The sequence below is a fragment of the Nyctibius grandis genome, chromosome 2 (genome assembly GCF_013368605.1).
Source record: "Nyctibius grandis isolate bNycGra1 chromosome 2, bNycGra1.pri, whole genome shotgun sequence".
Taxonomy (NCBI): Eukaryota; Metazoa; Chordata; class Aves; order Nyctibiiformes; family Nyctibiidae; genus Nyctibius; species Nyctibius grandis.
Genome location: NC_090659.1, coordinates 34,345,702 through 34,361,029, shown reverse-complemented (window position 1 = coordinate 34,361,029; position 15,328 = coordinate 34,345,702). Strand labels below are relative to the sequence as shown.

The 15,328-nt window shown below is 35.4% G+C and overlaps 1 protein-coding gene across 1 annotated transcript in view; it reads left to right on the top strand.

Moving 5' to 3' along the window:
* Window positions 1-15,328, top strand: part of POLA1 (DNA polymerase alpha 1, catalytic subunit) — a 216,212-nt gene that overhangs the window by 167,876 nt on the left and 33,008 nt on the right. The window contains exon 36 of the mRNA XM_068420791.1: window positions 2,788-2,884. Coding sequence (XP_068276892.1) covers window positions 2,788-2,884 — 97 coding nt within the window. The remainder of the gene's footprint in view (window positions 1-2,787; window positions 2,885-15,328) is intronic.

Here is a 15,328-nt window from a genome sequence, read left to right as displayed (position 1 = left end):
TTTTATATTAGAAGTCTAATTTTTCTGTCAAAGGAGTGAATAACTGTGCTGAATGCAAACTATATACCTTTGGTTCCTTCATCTGTTTATTGCTGTTTTAAATGCAGTTTAAAAAAAAATAATGTTTGGTTGTGTTGAAAGAACAAAGTGTTCTTTCTATGAATGGAAGCTGTCGAAGGAGGAAACTTACCTGCTGAAGTCAGTTCTTAATGAAATCAAGAAATCAAACATCATGGAAGAAATAAGATCTTCAAAGTAGAGTTTTATTTTCAGGTACTCACCATTCAGTTTTTCATGGGAAGAAAAGATGCATAAATGATGATACAAATTTAGCGCAAGTTCCTACCATAACGTTAGGGGTATCAGGTTTTCTTTACACAAAAAATTCACCTTTAAAAGTAAAATATTGCTTGGGTTTGAAGTTTCAGGGATTGGGCTTTTTTCCCCTTTTCTAAACCTACAGGTTATCAGAAATTAAGGAAATATAAGAAATGATGATATAAGTAATTCCTGAAGTCCTTTTAAATTTAAGGTACCTCTTCCTTGGATTCATAACTATGCCATAATATTCATACTTAATTGCGTGAAAATCTTCAAACCCTTTTGTTTTCCACCAATTACTGACTGTAAGATGTGGCAGGAAGCTCAAGGGAAGGAGAAACTAGCACATTATGAGTAAAAAAAAATTGTGTGTATATATATATGTCTATGTGTGCATGTATGCATTTTTACATACTGATTTTTGTATTTTCTTTATCCATTTAAGCAGTGACTTTCAATTAGCCTGCCTACTAATATCAGGTCACTAAACTCTATAGCTGATGCTTTATTCTTTCATGTGGGTTGTCATTCGTTTGCTTCAGTTGGCTGGCAAAGGTTGTTGTATATCCATTACCAGCAACACAGCACTTTGCATTTCTGAATTGACAAGCAGCTATATTGACCTAGTGCTTATTATGGGTCAACAGCTGCGTTAACCGACGGAAGGACTGAGGGGCAATTAAAATGAATTGGCAAAAATATATCTTCCTAATTTACTCCAATTTGTTATTTATGCTAACATTGTATGGCTTCTATGGTGACACTAAACAGAATGGACCCAATAATGGCAATTAACATAAAAATATAATGGCTAATCAAATTGACAGCAACTGTTTCTCATCATCTCGACACACAATACATTATCAAAACAAACTATTATGAAGGAGGTAATTTCAGTGTTCTATTCAACCTGCTTCATGTGTGCAGTCAGGGAGATGTGTACCAGCAATTACAGCTGAATCTAAAAAACTAAACAAATAACTTAATCGCTGTCGTCCTCCTTTTTTCTTCTTCAGGAAGCAGTAATCAGGATTTACTAAAAATAACTGGCGTATAATAGTATAATGATGATGCATATCGTAGAATAGCTAATAAGGAATAAAACAAGCTTCTGTGTGTCTTTTTTTGAAATAGGTTCACATGAAGTGGAAAAGAGTATACTGTTAAAATATACCAAAAATAACTAAGCAGTAGTAATAGTTGTCAAATGTCTCAACATGAGTTGCTTAATAGTTATAGATACTTTATAACATGTCAGTAGAAGTGTAAAATTAGCTGAATTTAGTAACAAAACTTGGCTTGATTGGGTAGAAGACTGAAAAGCTAAGTTAAAGCAGAATTCCAATAAGCAGAAATAGTTTACCAGTTGCTCTTCCGCTGCATTTTCAGGATCGTTCCATGTGGTATGTGAGTCGCAGTTTTACATTGGTCTAACAACGTTCTTTGTTCGTTTTGTAGCTCACCAAGAAAATCTTAAAGAGTATGTACATGTGTACTAAATGTATTAAAATGGACACTACTTCCAGTTTGATGCTGTTACAGTTATCTCAATTATGATTTTTGTAATGCACAACTCTTCAAACCATTGTTGGCCAATACTTGAACTCCAATAGCTTAAACAGCAGGGACTGGAATGTGGTTTTATTGAACAAGAGTTCAAGAAGATTAACTTGAAAGGGTTTGGTTGTAGCGTGGACAAGATGGATCTTATGTGTATTTGAGCGATCTTCTAGTGCAGAGAATGGCGACAGTGATACGACTGCATACAGGCATGTATACCTTTGAACCAGAGGAACAGCACAGAGGCTTGACATCACTGACATTCAAAGCATTTAATTGAGTATCATATTCCACATGTACACACCTGCAGATTTTTGAACTAAATGTGCGATTACTAACATGCGGTAGCCTTCACAGATGTGTAGAGCAGGTGATGACATAGCTGTAAAGGTATATATACACGTGTTCTTATTTGAATGGCTTGTTCACGGTTTATGTAACCACAGCTCTGGGGCGGGGAGGGGAGGGGGGGAACACAGCCAAACACCTGTATTCATCAAAAATATACATTAGTTCTTTTTCTTTTTTGAGATCATTGCATTGTACAATATACTAAAGCACTAAAGTTATTCCTTTGTCCCATCATTATTATGACTTCATTTTGTGGCCAAAGCGTCACTGTGATAAGCATATCTGTAAGAATGGATAAATGCGATTTATGTTTCTGTAAGAACGGATAATTTTAATATGATTCATATAAAGGCTTGGTGTAAATTGTGAGAAAAAGTGTAGAGATGTAGTAAAGAGATTTTGCAGCATAATAATAATAGTTCCAAAATCTGATGTGAATGGAACATATAAACTGTTAGAAAAAAACAGAATCACCTTTTGATAGCAGGCTTATAAATGGGTGCAAGAGACTCACTTTTGAGTTGGGTTTTTAATTACTGTCTTCTTACATTACAGTATTCTGATAAGGCCCTGTACACTCAGCTCTGCTTTTACCGATACATTTTTGATGTGGAGTACGCGATGGATAAAGTGATTGCTGAAGATGAGAAAGGTAAGTTTAAATTTTTAATTAATTACCTATAGTTTAATAGCAACTTGCATGCTAGAAACTAGACCTACACATTTATACTCTTCAAATCTGAACTACAAGGCTGTAATCTAAAACAGAAAATAGAAGAAGGTATGAATTTAGGAATCCCCTGTAAGAGGAGTGTGTTGTGTTGGAGTTAACCACTTTAACAATACATTACATGCACCCTTTCTTCTTTTGAAGTGACTGCGCTTTGGAAAAAGTGCTTTTCTTGCATGTTACACCATTAGAGAAATCTCTTTGCTTGAAGTTTGAAGGACATGTCAGCTTCAGTAAACAGATTAATTAAAACATATGTATACAATATCTGAAAGAAAAGCCGATTAAAACTTACATTCAACTATTAATATTGAAGAGACGCTTCTTATCAGGGAGAAAATGATGGCATAAGAAAAGCAGTAATGTTAATTGTCTACAAAGCTCTCTTAAATATACGGATTAAGCTAATGTTCGGAAGATTATTTTTTTTCTTCTCCCAATTACCATAACATTTCTGAACTAAACCATTTCTAAGCTGTAATGAATGCACAGGTTTTGTGCAGCTAAGTGATTTTCAAGCTGACAGAAGAGTATTTCTGAAGGTGTGCTAATGCTTGGCCAGCTTGAAACTCTGAATAAAGCTGTGTTTGGGTCCCACCGTTGAAGTGCATTGTCCACAGAGAGCACTTCCGCTGCATCCTCAGCATGGTTCTGGTGGTGGCTGTGAAGAAAAGGTGCTACCGCTGGAGACCACTATTCTGATAGATGCTCTTCTGTGACAGTCTTCCCCGCCCCTGCCCTGCGTCACCAGCTAGGTTGCTGGGTGATGGAAAGAGACTGAACAAAACTCAGTCTTTCTAGATGTTATTTTGATAAGCCTTATATGAAAATCAAAATAGCGTGACCTCTTAGCTAAAAAATGCTCAAATAGGTGAATGGGCTGGTTTTGGCCTGGTGTACTTTCTTCTTTTAGAGGTTCTAATTTATTTTCCTAATCCCTCTAAGACAGTGAACTCACTCTGATGCTTGCACTTCAGAATGACTTTGTACATCCAAAGAAGATCACGCTGTGTAGCCATCTTAGTCTAATACAACTTTGTAGATGTACTGAAGGAATGTTATATGGTGGATGCTACTGCTAGCTGAAACCTAATTACTTTGTGTGTAGATCTCTTGCCTAATATAAAGACATAAGAGCAGAAGAGGCTTCATGGGTGATCACATCCAATCCCCTGCTACCGCAGACCACCACATCTTTAAGGACTGCAAGTTCTGCAAGTTTATGGCACTTCATTTTGAAACCTGTGGGTGGTTCTTCCCCTTTCACTGCTGTTCAAGATGTGTTTCAAACTTTTGTTCTATGATGGCTGAAAATTCACTTCAATTTTCCTATTCTAACTTGTTTGTGGCTGGTTTATGTCAATTCACTAAATGTTTATTTATTTCCCTTCCCTGATGTTTTCCACTATGCCTTTTGAAACAGCAGTAACATCTCTATTTTGTTTTAAACTAAGGCAGAGACGCTCTTAGCTTTCTTTAGGAAGAATTGGTCTCTGCTGCATGATCCTTCCTCAGCACCTTTGTGTGCAGTCTTTTCTAGATTGAATTAATCTTTGAGTATGAGAAACTACATGGCATTTTAGATGGTGTCTCTCCAGTGTCTTATATCTGTATGTTTGCTGGAAGTACCTCTGCTCATGCTTTCTTGAGTCACCTATGCCCTGTTCATAGCTGTATCGTATCATTAACTTGTAGTTAAGTAATGGTAGAAATCTTGAAGTTTGAAGTTGTTTTTTTTTCCTTCTGTCATTTTGGAACCATGAGTTCATATCTCAGGTTCATGGCATTTTGTTTTACTTTAATTTTCGTGGCTTCATTCATTTTGGACTACTTAACCTCATTTGTAATTTTAGACTTCAAGGTTAATGAATTATCTCTGAAAAATAATATGGTGGCTTCTGCATTCACACAATTTCCTACCTTCTGCCTTAATCAGAAAATTTTTCTTGGACCCTCACCACTAATTGGAGGAAGTTCGATAAAATTAGTTTCCGGAGTAATTCTCAAGGAATTGTGAGAACTCTGCTAGGACCTTCTGTTCTCTTGGACAGTTTATCTTTCAGCATGGTGTATTTTTATCTTTTTCTTAGCTATTTGAAAGTAATTGTATAGTCTTATTCAGCCAGCTAGAGATTTCAGTCTTGGTGGTGCAGCACGTGTTAAGGCCAGCTAAATTAGGCTAAATTAGATCTGTTAGTTTTCCTTTGAAAATTGATTCTCTTCAAAGAGAACTAACTAGGTGAGTCTAAAAACTAACTAGGTGAGTCTAGTGAACCTATGTACAATTTTGTCCCATTTTTCAGGTACTTCAGGGAGGAAGTAATCTTTCTATAGCTGTAAAATACATGCAGAACTTGAGGATAATTGCCTATGGCTGTTTGGGTCACTTTTATTTTATAGATACCAGTGTTCTGTTTTCAGGTAATATATGTTACTGATTTTATATACTTAATTTAAAACGCTGTAGGATTGAAATAATTTTCATATTCCCATTTTGTTGTAGTGGTGAAGTGGGAATTTAGTGAACCCCCTTCATAACATGAAGCTCGTGTTTGTGTTCCCTTGGAAGCCAAAAAATTTTGTTTCCATGCCATCATTCATGAGCCATTCTGTCCTTGACCAGTGATCAGCATCATTGGTTTTATCAAAAATGGTGGCAAAGTTTTAATTTAGGTTTTGTACATCTTTGGTGTTTTCAGTCTCCTCTTTACTTTTTTGTGTGACTAAACCACTTATTTACTGTTGTTTTGATTTTTCATTTGGGAGGTTTTTTGCTTTGTTTTGGGACGTTGTTTTCCAAAGCCTAAATTGCATGGACTTCAGGCAATTCTACCTTTTATTGCCATTTTTCCTGAGTTTTTAAGACCAGTTCTTTCTTGTAGATTCTGTTTATTCTTAACAGCAGCTTTAGGTTGTTACTCCTCTTGGAGTATTCTTCTATAAAAAGAAAGATTTTTCAGTGGCTGGAGATTCAAGATATAAATGTGTTTTCCACCATAGTTTGAAAGAATTCATGTCTTATCTCATTCAGAACCTTGAGATTTCACTGCTAGTTCCCTTGCATTTTCTATACTTGCCTCTTCAAAATAAAGAACCTTAATTACAGAACAGCTTTTGTTTGTTCAGCTATTTATATTGAAGGTCCATGCTATTTATTGAAATGGAATCTAAAATAATAATTGTGAAATCAGTGGGAGTTCAAAAAGACATTCAACCTGCTCCCTTTCCCTGCAAGAGGATCAATACCATAGCCTACTTTTTAAAGATAGGCTACATTTAAAAAACCTCTGGTGATGCAGGTTCTACAACTTGTCAGATTTTACAACCAGTTTCTTCTGGTGCTTCACTGTACTTACTATAGAGAGCTCTTCATATCTAAGATGAATTTTGCTTTCTGAAGCTTATTCTCTACACAATGGGTGAGAGAATATTTTCTTAGAGTTTTAACATACTTGAAACCTGTGTGCTGTCACCTAAGTTGTTCAACTACAAACCTGACTTTTTGCAGGAACAGGGGGACAGTTTTCCACTTCTCTGCCTTGTTTTTTTTTTAATAGACTTTCAATAGGTCAGATCTGTCAGAGTGGAATACAGCAGAAGGATTAATTAACATGTTTTGCAGACTGGTCTTCTGTTTATTTATACCAGTATGGTGTTTACAGCATTTGCAACAACATTGTTCACTCATGTTTCATTTGTGATGCACTGTAATCATTGTATACTGTTGTTGGTTCATCTTTTCCCTGTAAGAATCAAAAATAAGCTGTTTGGTCTACATGACGCTTTATTGTTTCAGTGACTGGTGAAGTTAGCTGTCAGCTATACTATCCAGGAATATCTGGATTATATAGTTATGGGTCTTTAGTCCTATTATTAATAGTATCATTTGTCCTCCAAACAACTGTTTCCATTCACCCTGAAGTTTAAGGTCTGTCATGATGATACAGTTTAATATGTTAACACTGTGATACAGTGCAAGGTTCTTAATTTTCACCCTACAAAAAGTGAAATTCTGAAATTCTTTGCTGTCTTTCTAAATTAGGAACTGTTGCACAGTTAGTATGGGGTCAAAAACCAATTTAATTCTCAATACCACTATGCCAAACCCCCTAATTTACAGATACCAATAATACCATAAGGACTGTTTGTTCTGAATTATTTTTTTGATCAGGAAAGAAAAAAGTCCTCCATTGTGACTAGTAACATACTTAAAATGTTTTCAGGACTTTCTTACACTTAATTTTTCAAAGCTGGGTTGTGGCTTTAGTCAGACATTGCTACCTAGGTGAGCAGTCAGAGCAGTGAGAAGCAGCAGGATTAGCAAAGTAGTAGCATCCTCTGTTCATTTGGATGAAAAAAGGATAGGTAGACTATTGGTTATTTTAAACACGTGATGTTTAAATACAGGAGTATGCTCGCTCTGTATGCTTTAACTTCAGAAATGGAAACCAGTGTATTTTTATGGCTATGTCATCAGGAGATCAAAATAGCGTGTTGTAAGCTTTATATCATTATTCCATTCAAATATTGGTATTCTTAAATATTCAAAGATATTACTGTTTTCATTTTGCTTCTACAGTAAAATGAAAACCTTTAAAAACAAAGAGAAATGGAGCCCACATAAAATCAGTACAACTACTGTGCCTTACACAGACGTCTCTAGTTCGGTTCCCCCTCCTGGCATGAAATAGAAGTCTTCATGGAAGATAAGGATGCTGCAGTCTCCTTATTCACGACGGCAGCATTATTCCAGAAGCATTAATATCACTGAGGTTGTTTATGGTGCTGCAATTTTTTTAGAGAAACAGGATCCTGATCATATAGGATTTTTTCTGTTCCATACTGTAGAATGGGACTGAAAGCCACCATCTTTCCACCATCCCATTTCTAGGGGAGGGAAGGTCACAAGTCTTGTTCGCAAGGCGTTTAAGTATTTCAGGGACAGAAATTGCAAAGGTGCTGCAGTGTATTCTTTCAAGAATATTTTCAACTATTGAGCCCATGGTTATTGTATTCCGAAAAGTCTGGGCATATCCATTTAATGGGTAAGCAGAAGAAAGTGAGAATGTGAGGAAGACAGCCTTGGGAAACTTGATTAAATGTTCCTGTTTGTTAGGAAGACCTACATCTTCAACATACATGCTGCTTTGTGGAAACAGAATATAATTGTTTTGATCGTATACTTACGGACTGCAGTTTTGTAAAACCAAATGCATATTCAGAGGATATTTTCATGCTTTTATGACAGCTTTGGGTGTGCCTTGCTCCACCCTGCCATGCAAACACCAAAAGTGCCTAGTTTACTTTATGCATGAATAAACCTGCAAAATTGTGTTGAGAAAAATGAAAGTCTTCTAAACTGTGTGACCTAGACATAAAACCATAAAATTCAGCTCTGAATATTTGTGTGAATCCTATCATTTCAGTGTTGGGTGTTTTTCCCCAGTATGTTCATAACTTGGTGTGCCAAGTAGCAGGTTGAAGTGATTATTTTATTTTTTTTATAACTCTTTGAAAAAAGACAGTTTATAATGTGGGTGTTGGCAGAGCTGCTTGTCAGTGTGGTTTAGTGTATGTGCTTGAGTCAGCTGGTGACGGTGGTGAGACTGAGGGAGACAGACTAACTGCAACTGTGGTTGAAAGTATGGGCCTGAGAAAGGAGGTGTTCCTGCTCCGAGACAGAGCGTGGAGGTTCAGTCAGATAAAGGGAGGAGAGCAGGCGTGAGATGGAGCTGGAAGGATTGTACTGTATGTGAAACTAGTATAATGAAACTGAGACTTCTGGCATCAGAACAATTTGCCACATTTTTATCAATATACAGGCAGGAAGACTACAAAAATGTACTTGTTGCAATAAATGAGAAAGGGGATATAGTTACCTATGTGTGCTTTCCAGGGAAAGGTAAGGAGAAATCATATAAATAACCTACATGCGTGTGTGTGTGTGTATGCATTTATTTTTAAGATGGCAACAGCCGAAACTTGACATATCTCTTTTCAGAGACTACAGTTCGATAAACAAAGCATTTCTGTTTGTGTCACATCTCCAGACACTATCACTAAGACTTCAGTTCACTATAGTGATCTTTACATCTAAGCAAACAAATGCTCCTCTGCACATTTGCTGTCAAGTACTTTGTCTTCTAATCACATTGTTTTGAAGAGATTGTAAAATAATAATTTTCAAGAATTTAATCTTTGAGTATATCTTCAAAAGCACTTGTTCATTGTTCCTTAATGTGTTGTTTTGAAGAGGAAGATTTCTGGATTTTTTTTTTTTTTTAAATTTGAGTCACTGTTTCTTGAGTATTTTTAAATCTCACTAACTTTTTGGAAAGCAAAAACTACTGAAAATTATTCACTGTAGGTTTTTTGGCCCTTTTAAAGTAATGTATGGGCAGTTAGCTGCTCTTTAAATCTAAGTTATCCTCTCATAATGATCATACTTTTTTTTGTTGCCAGTTGGATATATTTTTAATGTCTTAAGTGTAACTTTTTCTCCATTCTATTTCTGCTCATGTGGTCTTTTTGTTAAACCTACAAAATCTAAGTAAACCCCATGACACTGTACATGTCTATAACCCTTTCTCTAAGCACAAAACTTAATGGGCTGTGACACATCTCTTGGAGTTATGAATTGTTGAGTTATTTTCTCTGCTTGTGAATGAAATAAATGGAAATAATGAGTTAAACCCTTATGATAAGTCCACAACATGGGAAGTCTGTGGCATGACAGGAGTGCTTTTGCTGTGACTCATACCGCTAATAAAATGGTTTTGATTAATGAAGACTTTTTTTCCTTGCACGTTATATTAATGTTGCAGGTGGGATGAAGCAGTGGCTTAACTAACTTCTGACTCCTGAATTGGAATAGTTATTTGATGTCTTCAAATAAATGTCCTGCTGCTACGGATAGATTTTTTTTTCTGTATGTGGGAAAAAGTGAACAGAAATATCTTCTTATTTGCACTTCAGCATTTTTTTCCAAATTAAGTATATAGATACATGCCAACTTGTTAGAGCCCATGCAGTGGTGTGGTCTATCTAATGTCGTCTGCCTCCTTTATCAGTTCTCTTGTGAGTTTCTCTAAACAGAAAATATTTTTGAAGCTCTTTATTCTTCACTGTTTCTTTTTTATCTGCAACTCTTTGCATTTTTCTTACAGAGACCTTTGTCTTTCTGGTTTCATCTCTCTTAATAGTTTCAGGTTGTTTTTTGATGGGGGGCAGTTCTGTTGTTAAATGCAAGTCAGAAGTGACAAGGCTTCTTTTAATGACTACTGCTTCTCATAGCAGTAAGCTCTTTTCTCTAGTGAAAAGTTTGTTTCTAGAGTATGACTAGTATGTTTTTCTTTTTAGAAGACCCTTAAGTTTGAGGGATCTGGCAGTCTACTCAAAAAAAAAATAATCCTGTCTTGTAGATAGCAGAATTCTGACATCAATGCTAATTTTTTAAAAATTATTTTAGTAGAAACTGGAAATATAAATAAAAACAATTTAATTCTGTATAATCCATTTGGTATACATGTGCCTAGACATAAAGAGGATAATGTAAAGCTAAGGCTTTAAAGAGGTTTAAAAAAAGGTACAATTATCTGTATGATTTTTAAGTCTCATAAGAAATGTATTTTAGAACTTGCCAGTGATGGCTCATAATCACTTTGATATTTTGAGGAAAATGGTAGCTTTAAACAGATGATACAGAATTTATTTTTAAAAATGTATTGTGCTTATACAGTAGATGGCTTTTATTTCCATAATGTTTTTTACTACATAATTATACATCTTAATTACGTAATTACCGTCATAATTATTACGTAATTACATGTAGTTCCACTAATTACAAAATCAGGAAGTGTAATTATCTACTAAAAACTTTATGAAATCTTATTTGTTCGCTAGAGATTATTTAAAAGACCAGTGACCTACTGAAGATGTTGTACAGTGTTGTACATCATGCCAGCTCTCCTCTTCCCTTTCTTCATGGCCAGTATAATTTGAGAGGGTTGTGGAGGGACTTTCATGTCTTTAATTATTATTTCCCTTAAAATTAGGTTGGAAACCTTGACTGTATTGCCTGCAAATTTGGAGCCTGTTAATTTTTGTCGTTGATACCTTGTATCTTTAAATGTAAAGATTCTGTAGCTGGAGTTACAGGAAGTTGTATAGTTTCAGTTAATGCCTTTTTGACTTTATTCTTTGTATTTTGGTTGAGAGTATCTGGTTCAGGTATTTGGTGTCAGCTATGATGATGTTTAGAAATTGTTTATGGCCATGTATATGTGGAGTGAAACCTTGACTCCACAAAAGATATGGGAAATGCAACTGATTTCTCACAGGCCAAAGATTTCTTTTATTGAGTAAAACTGCTTTTTAAAAATCTGTTTTCGCGTATCGATATACGTTCATGTCTGTATGCCGATTTATTACTTACTATTGCACATACTTGGTTATAAATTTGTCTGTCTGTGCAGTTTGAAACCAAAGACGGTTTGCTGCATGTTAGAGAATAGAAAATTAATATTCAGGACATTTTATGGTTATTTTGTCCTGATATTTTATTAAAACTGGGCAGATAGAAACTCGATTTTCTTTATATTAAATAAGTCATGTGCTACCTTTGGTAAAATGAATGAAAAGAGTATTGTAAAGTGTTAGATTTGGTGATTTTTTTCATTTTGTAACACTGTGATGTATCAAAATGACATCAGAAATACAAAGCTTTCTCTCACACTCATCGTGACAGCAAACATGCATTTATTGTCACAGTATTAAAGTGAACCACCAAGGGGAAAATACTTTCAGGAACAGAAAAAAGAATTCATCATAAATTTCATGATGTAAAAAGTAAGTGATCACAATTTGTGATACTTTTAAAAAGGAAGAAAGTTGTAATCTCTGTGTCAGAAGGGAAATGGTGAAGTAGAAATATGAAGAAAACAGGTTACTGGAGTACTGACATTTCTGTGGAACACTTCAAGACTTGCTACTGTGTATGCACATGTATCGGTGTGTAATTTTTCTGTGCTTATTATATAGGGCAACTGTTTTACTGTATACTTGCCAAAAGCTATTTTAAGCTCCCAAACTTGGCCTGGGTCTGCAGGTGATATGAATCTGTCATCTTCTTGATGTTAAATGTAGTTACCTCAACTCTCATCTGCTAAGCATACGAGTCCTAAGGAGAATTTGTCTCCAAATGAGTTTGAATTATATTGACCTTTAAATGAAACACATAGAGTCATTACTTGTGAACACAGACCGTGAAAACAGGATCCTCCTTTAACAGATTGTTAAATCTCCAAGATATAAATTAATGCTGCAAATAAAATTATTTTAATTATACTTACTGAAATATAATAACTGCATGGGAGACATTTCTTTTGAAATATCTTTCTGTATCCTTAACAAACAAAGGATTTATATCAAAGACATTATGAAAATACAGTTATGCTCTTTTCTCTAAGAAATGGAGCGAGATAAATTCTTCTCTTTATTAAGGACTAGGAGACCATATGGAGAATAGCATAATGGAAAATATTTGGTTTATGCCATAGGGGACACAAAAATGGTGCACGATATATGTGTAAAAATGCAGCACAAGACAGAGAAGTACCTAAATGCAGCTTAAATTTGGTTTATTAAATCAAAAAATACTTCACTTCATAAAGGAGTATTACATTTTTGTCATCTCTCCATCAGAAAAATGTAGCAGTATCAACAAATCCAGACTGAATTGATTTCTGGGGGGAAAAAAAATCTAGCACTTTAAGCCATGAGTATTCCTGCCATGAAAATAAAGAGTGCACAAGAAACTGTTTGGAGTACGTGTTTCAGAAAAGCATGTGCAAGCACAAGCGCTACCTCTTTGCCTCACAAGCTGTGCCTCCACTTGCACGGTTTTTAAGTCCCTCTCTCAGCAAAGCCACACTCGTTCCATGACAAAGATGTAAAGGAAGAGAACTAGTGGTTTGGTTTTTGTTTGTTTTTTTTTTTGTTATTTTGAGGGTCATCTCTCCATAACAATCCAACTACCAAATTTCATGTTTCATGCTAATGTAATTCCATTGGCTTTTGAGAACAAATGAGTCTTCTGTGACAGGCCAGAACATGGCTCAGCTTTGAAGGAAAAAATACAGTAGGATGTTCCTCTGTCCTGGTTTGTCCCTCTTCTGTGAGGGGGCTTAGATGGGTGAGAGGGGTGGCTGGTCGAGTTAAGGAGCTCTTTGTTTTTATCTAGCAGAAATGAGTTTGGAAGAAGTTGATTTGATCCTGCCAGGATTACAACTGTCAAAAGCATATCAAAATGTTTTCCTATCTTATATTATTTAACTCAGAATATAATAATGTAATTATTTTGACATGAAAACGTTATGTACTGTGGTATTTCCACTTATCTTTAAATAGACATTTTTCACTTTGTGAGAGATGCATGCAGTAAGACAAAACAAAAAATGAATAAAAAGGAGTGAGTGACAGCCTAAGCTAGTTTATCTAGATGGTAAAAACAAATAATATTTGGTTAGTAGAATTTTACAGACTTGGAATTAAAGCATTTAGCTAGTTATGGCATTGTTTTACATTTATGGTGTAACAATATATGTTGCATAAACAGCCAGCAGAACGTAACAGTAGCACGTTTATCAGATTAATATTTTTCTTATAAATTGTGTTACATATTTTTGGGGGAGGGCAAAGAAGCATTAAAGGAAAACTTAATATGTGTTATTTTTATGCTGTTCATAAATCATATACATGTGTGTTCACCTTAAATTAGACTTCTTTTGATTTTTTTTTTTTTTTTTTTTTTTTTGCTAGAGCCGAGCCTGTAGTTTAAAACATCCTTAATGAAAAAAGACTTAGTGGTGAGTGACCAAAACAAATATAGTTAATATACTTACTAAGAGCATTAGCTACTGTGGTTTTGAACAGTAATGGTAAACTGTACTAATCAAGACCTCAATGTGGAAAATTTTTATTATTTTATAATACAATACTTTACATTTTGTATTGTACAGGAATCAATGGATTTGAAATTGGATTTCATGCATGCAATTCCGTGATAACTTGACACATAATTCAATTGTTTTAAATATGACTTAATTTAGAAAGTCAAAAGTGTAGCTTCTTGGTTGGAAACAAGTATGTCCATAATTTTGCAAAAGCAGCAGGTGTTGGAACATAAAATGCATGCATTCAGTGAAGCACAACTGCTGCAACTCTTCCAGTAGTTGCATTTAGAGAGAAAGAAAGAAAAAGAGGTTATCTGAAGGTTTAGTTTCTGAAAATCTGGATGCAAGTTTAAAAACACTATTTCTGTTTTTTCACTTCTGTTCTCCGAAGATTTATCAGCTGTTTCCCAGTTTAAGCCATGCTTCAGATGCCACAGGCGACCTGGTTATAAGGACACAGCAAAAAAGTATCTTCTCAGTGTTTCCAGGAAAGGGAAACTGATTATTGTTCAGAAATTACAGTGAAGTGTCCATGCCTTTTGAACTTTTGAATACAATCTGAATTCTTTTCTTCGTTTTGGTTTTAGTGTATTGCTGTGGTAAATTTTCAACATGAGAAGTATCCAGACAGGAGTTCCTATTTAGACAAAACATGCATTTTGTTTCAGTATTTAGTCTATTAACATATGAGCATGCCTGTGTTTTCTAGTAAGTAACAAAAAGGATCCTTTTTGTTCTATTATAGCATTTGACACTTGTGATTTTTGATACATACACGTATTCTCTGTCCTGCTAGTGAATACCAATGCTGCACTGACCCATAGGGTGTAGGTATCCAAATATACCTAGTTTCAAGCTGTCCCTCCAGCACCCACTTTTGCCTGTGGTTTCTGTGGGTTTTGAGGCTCCTGTGCCGTGGCTGGCTGCTGCTCTCACCACTTCTCTGTTTCCAGGTCTGTCTGCTGCCCTGGCAAAAAACGCGCTCTCTCACTCTCATAGATCCTGGGTTTGCTCAGCTCTTCCAAAGTGAAGATGCATTTCAGAAAGTGAAGATATTCCTAAGTGAAAAGGAAGAAGCAGTTCAAGTTATGGCAGCCACTGTAAAATGTTTGTCTTAAACTCTAGTATAGTACCTCATATGTGTAGTATAAGAGAGCGGGTTTGATGGCAACAGCTCATCACCTGCAGTCCCAGTGCATTGGTGCATTCTGGTTTTCCTTCTTTCAGATCTATTAACTGCTCTTCAGGGGGGAAATATGATCATCAGGATAGATTTTTTTTTTTTGATAAATGATAGGCATGCTGGGCTTTCAGGAGCCCTCATCTTCCCCCCCCTCCCCTTTTTTTTTAATAGTCTTACTGTTCAGGGATCCTTTTGAAATAGCTTTCAATTTCCTGGTGCCGTCAGCATCCA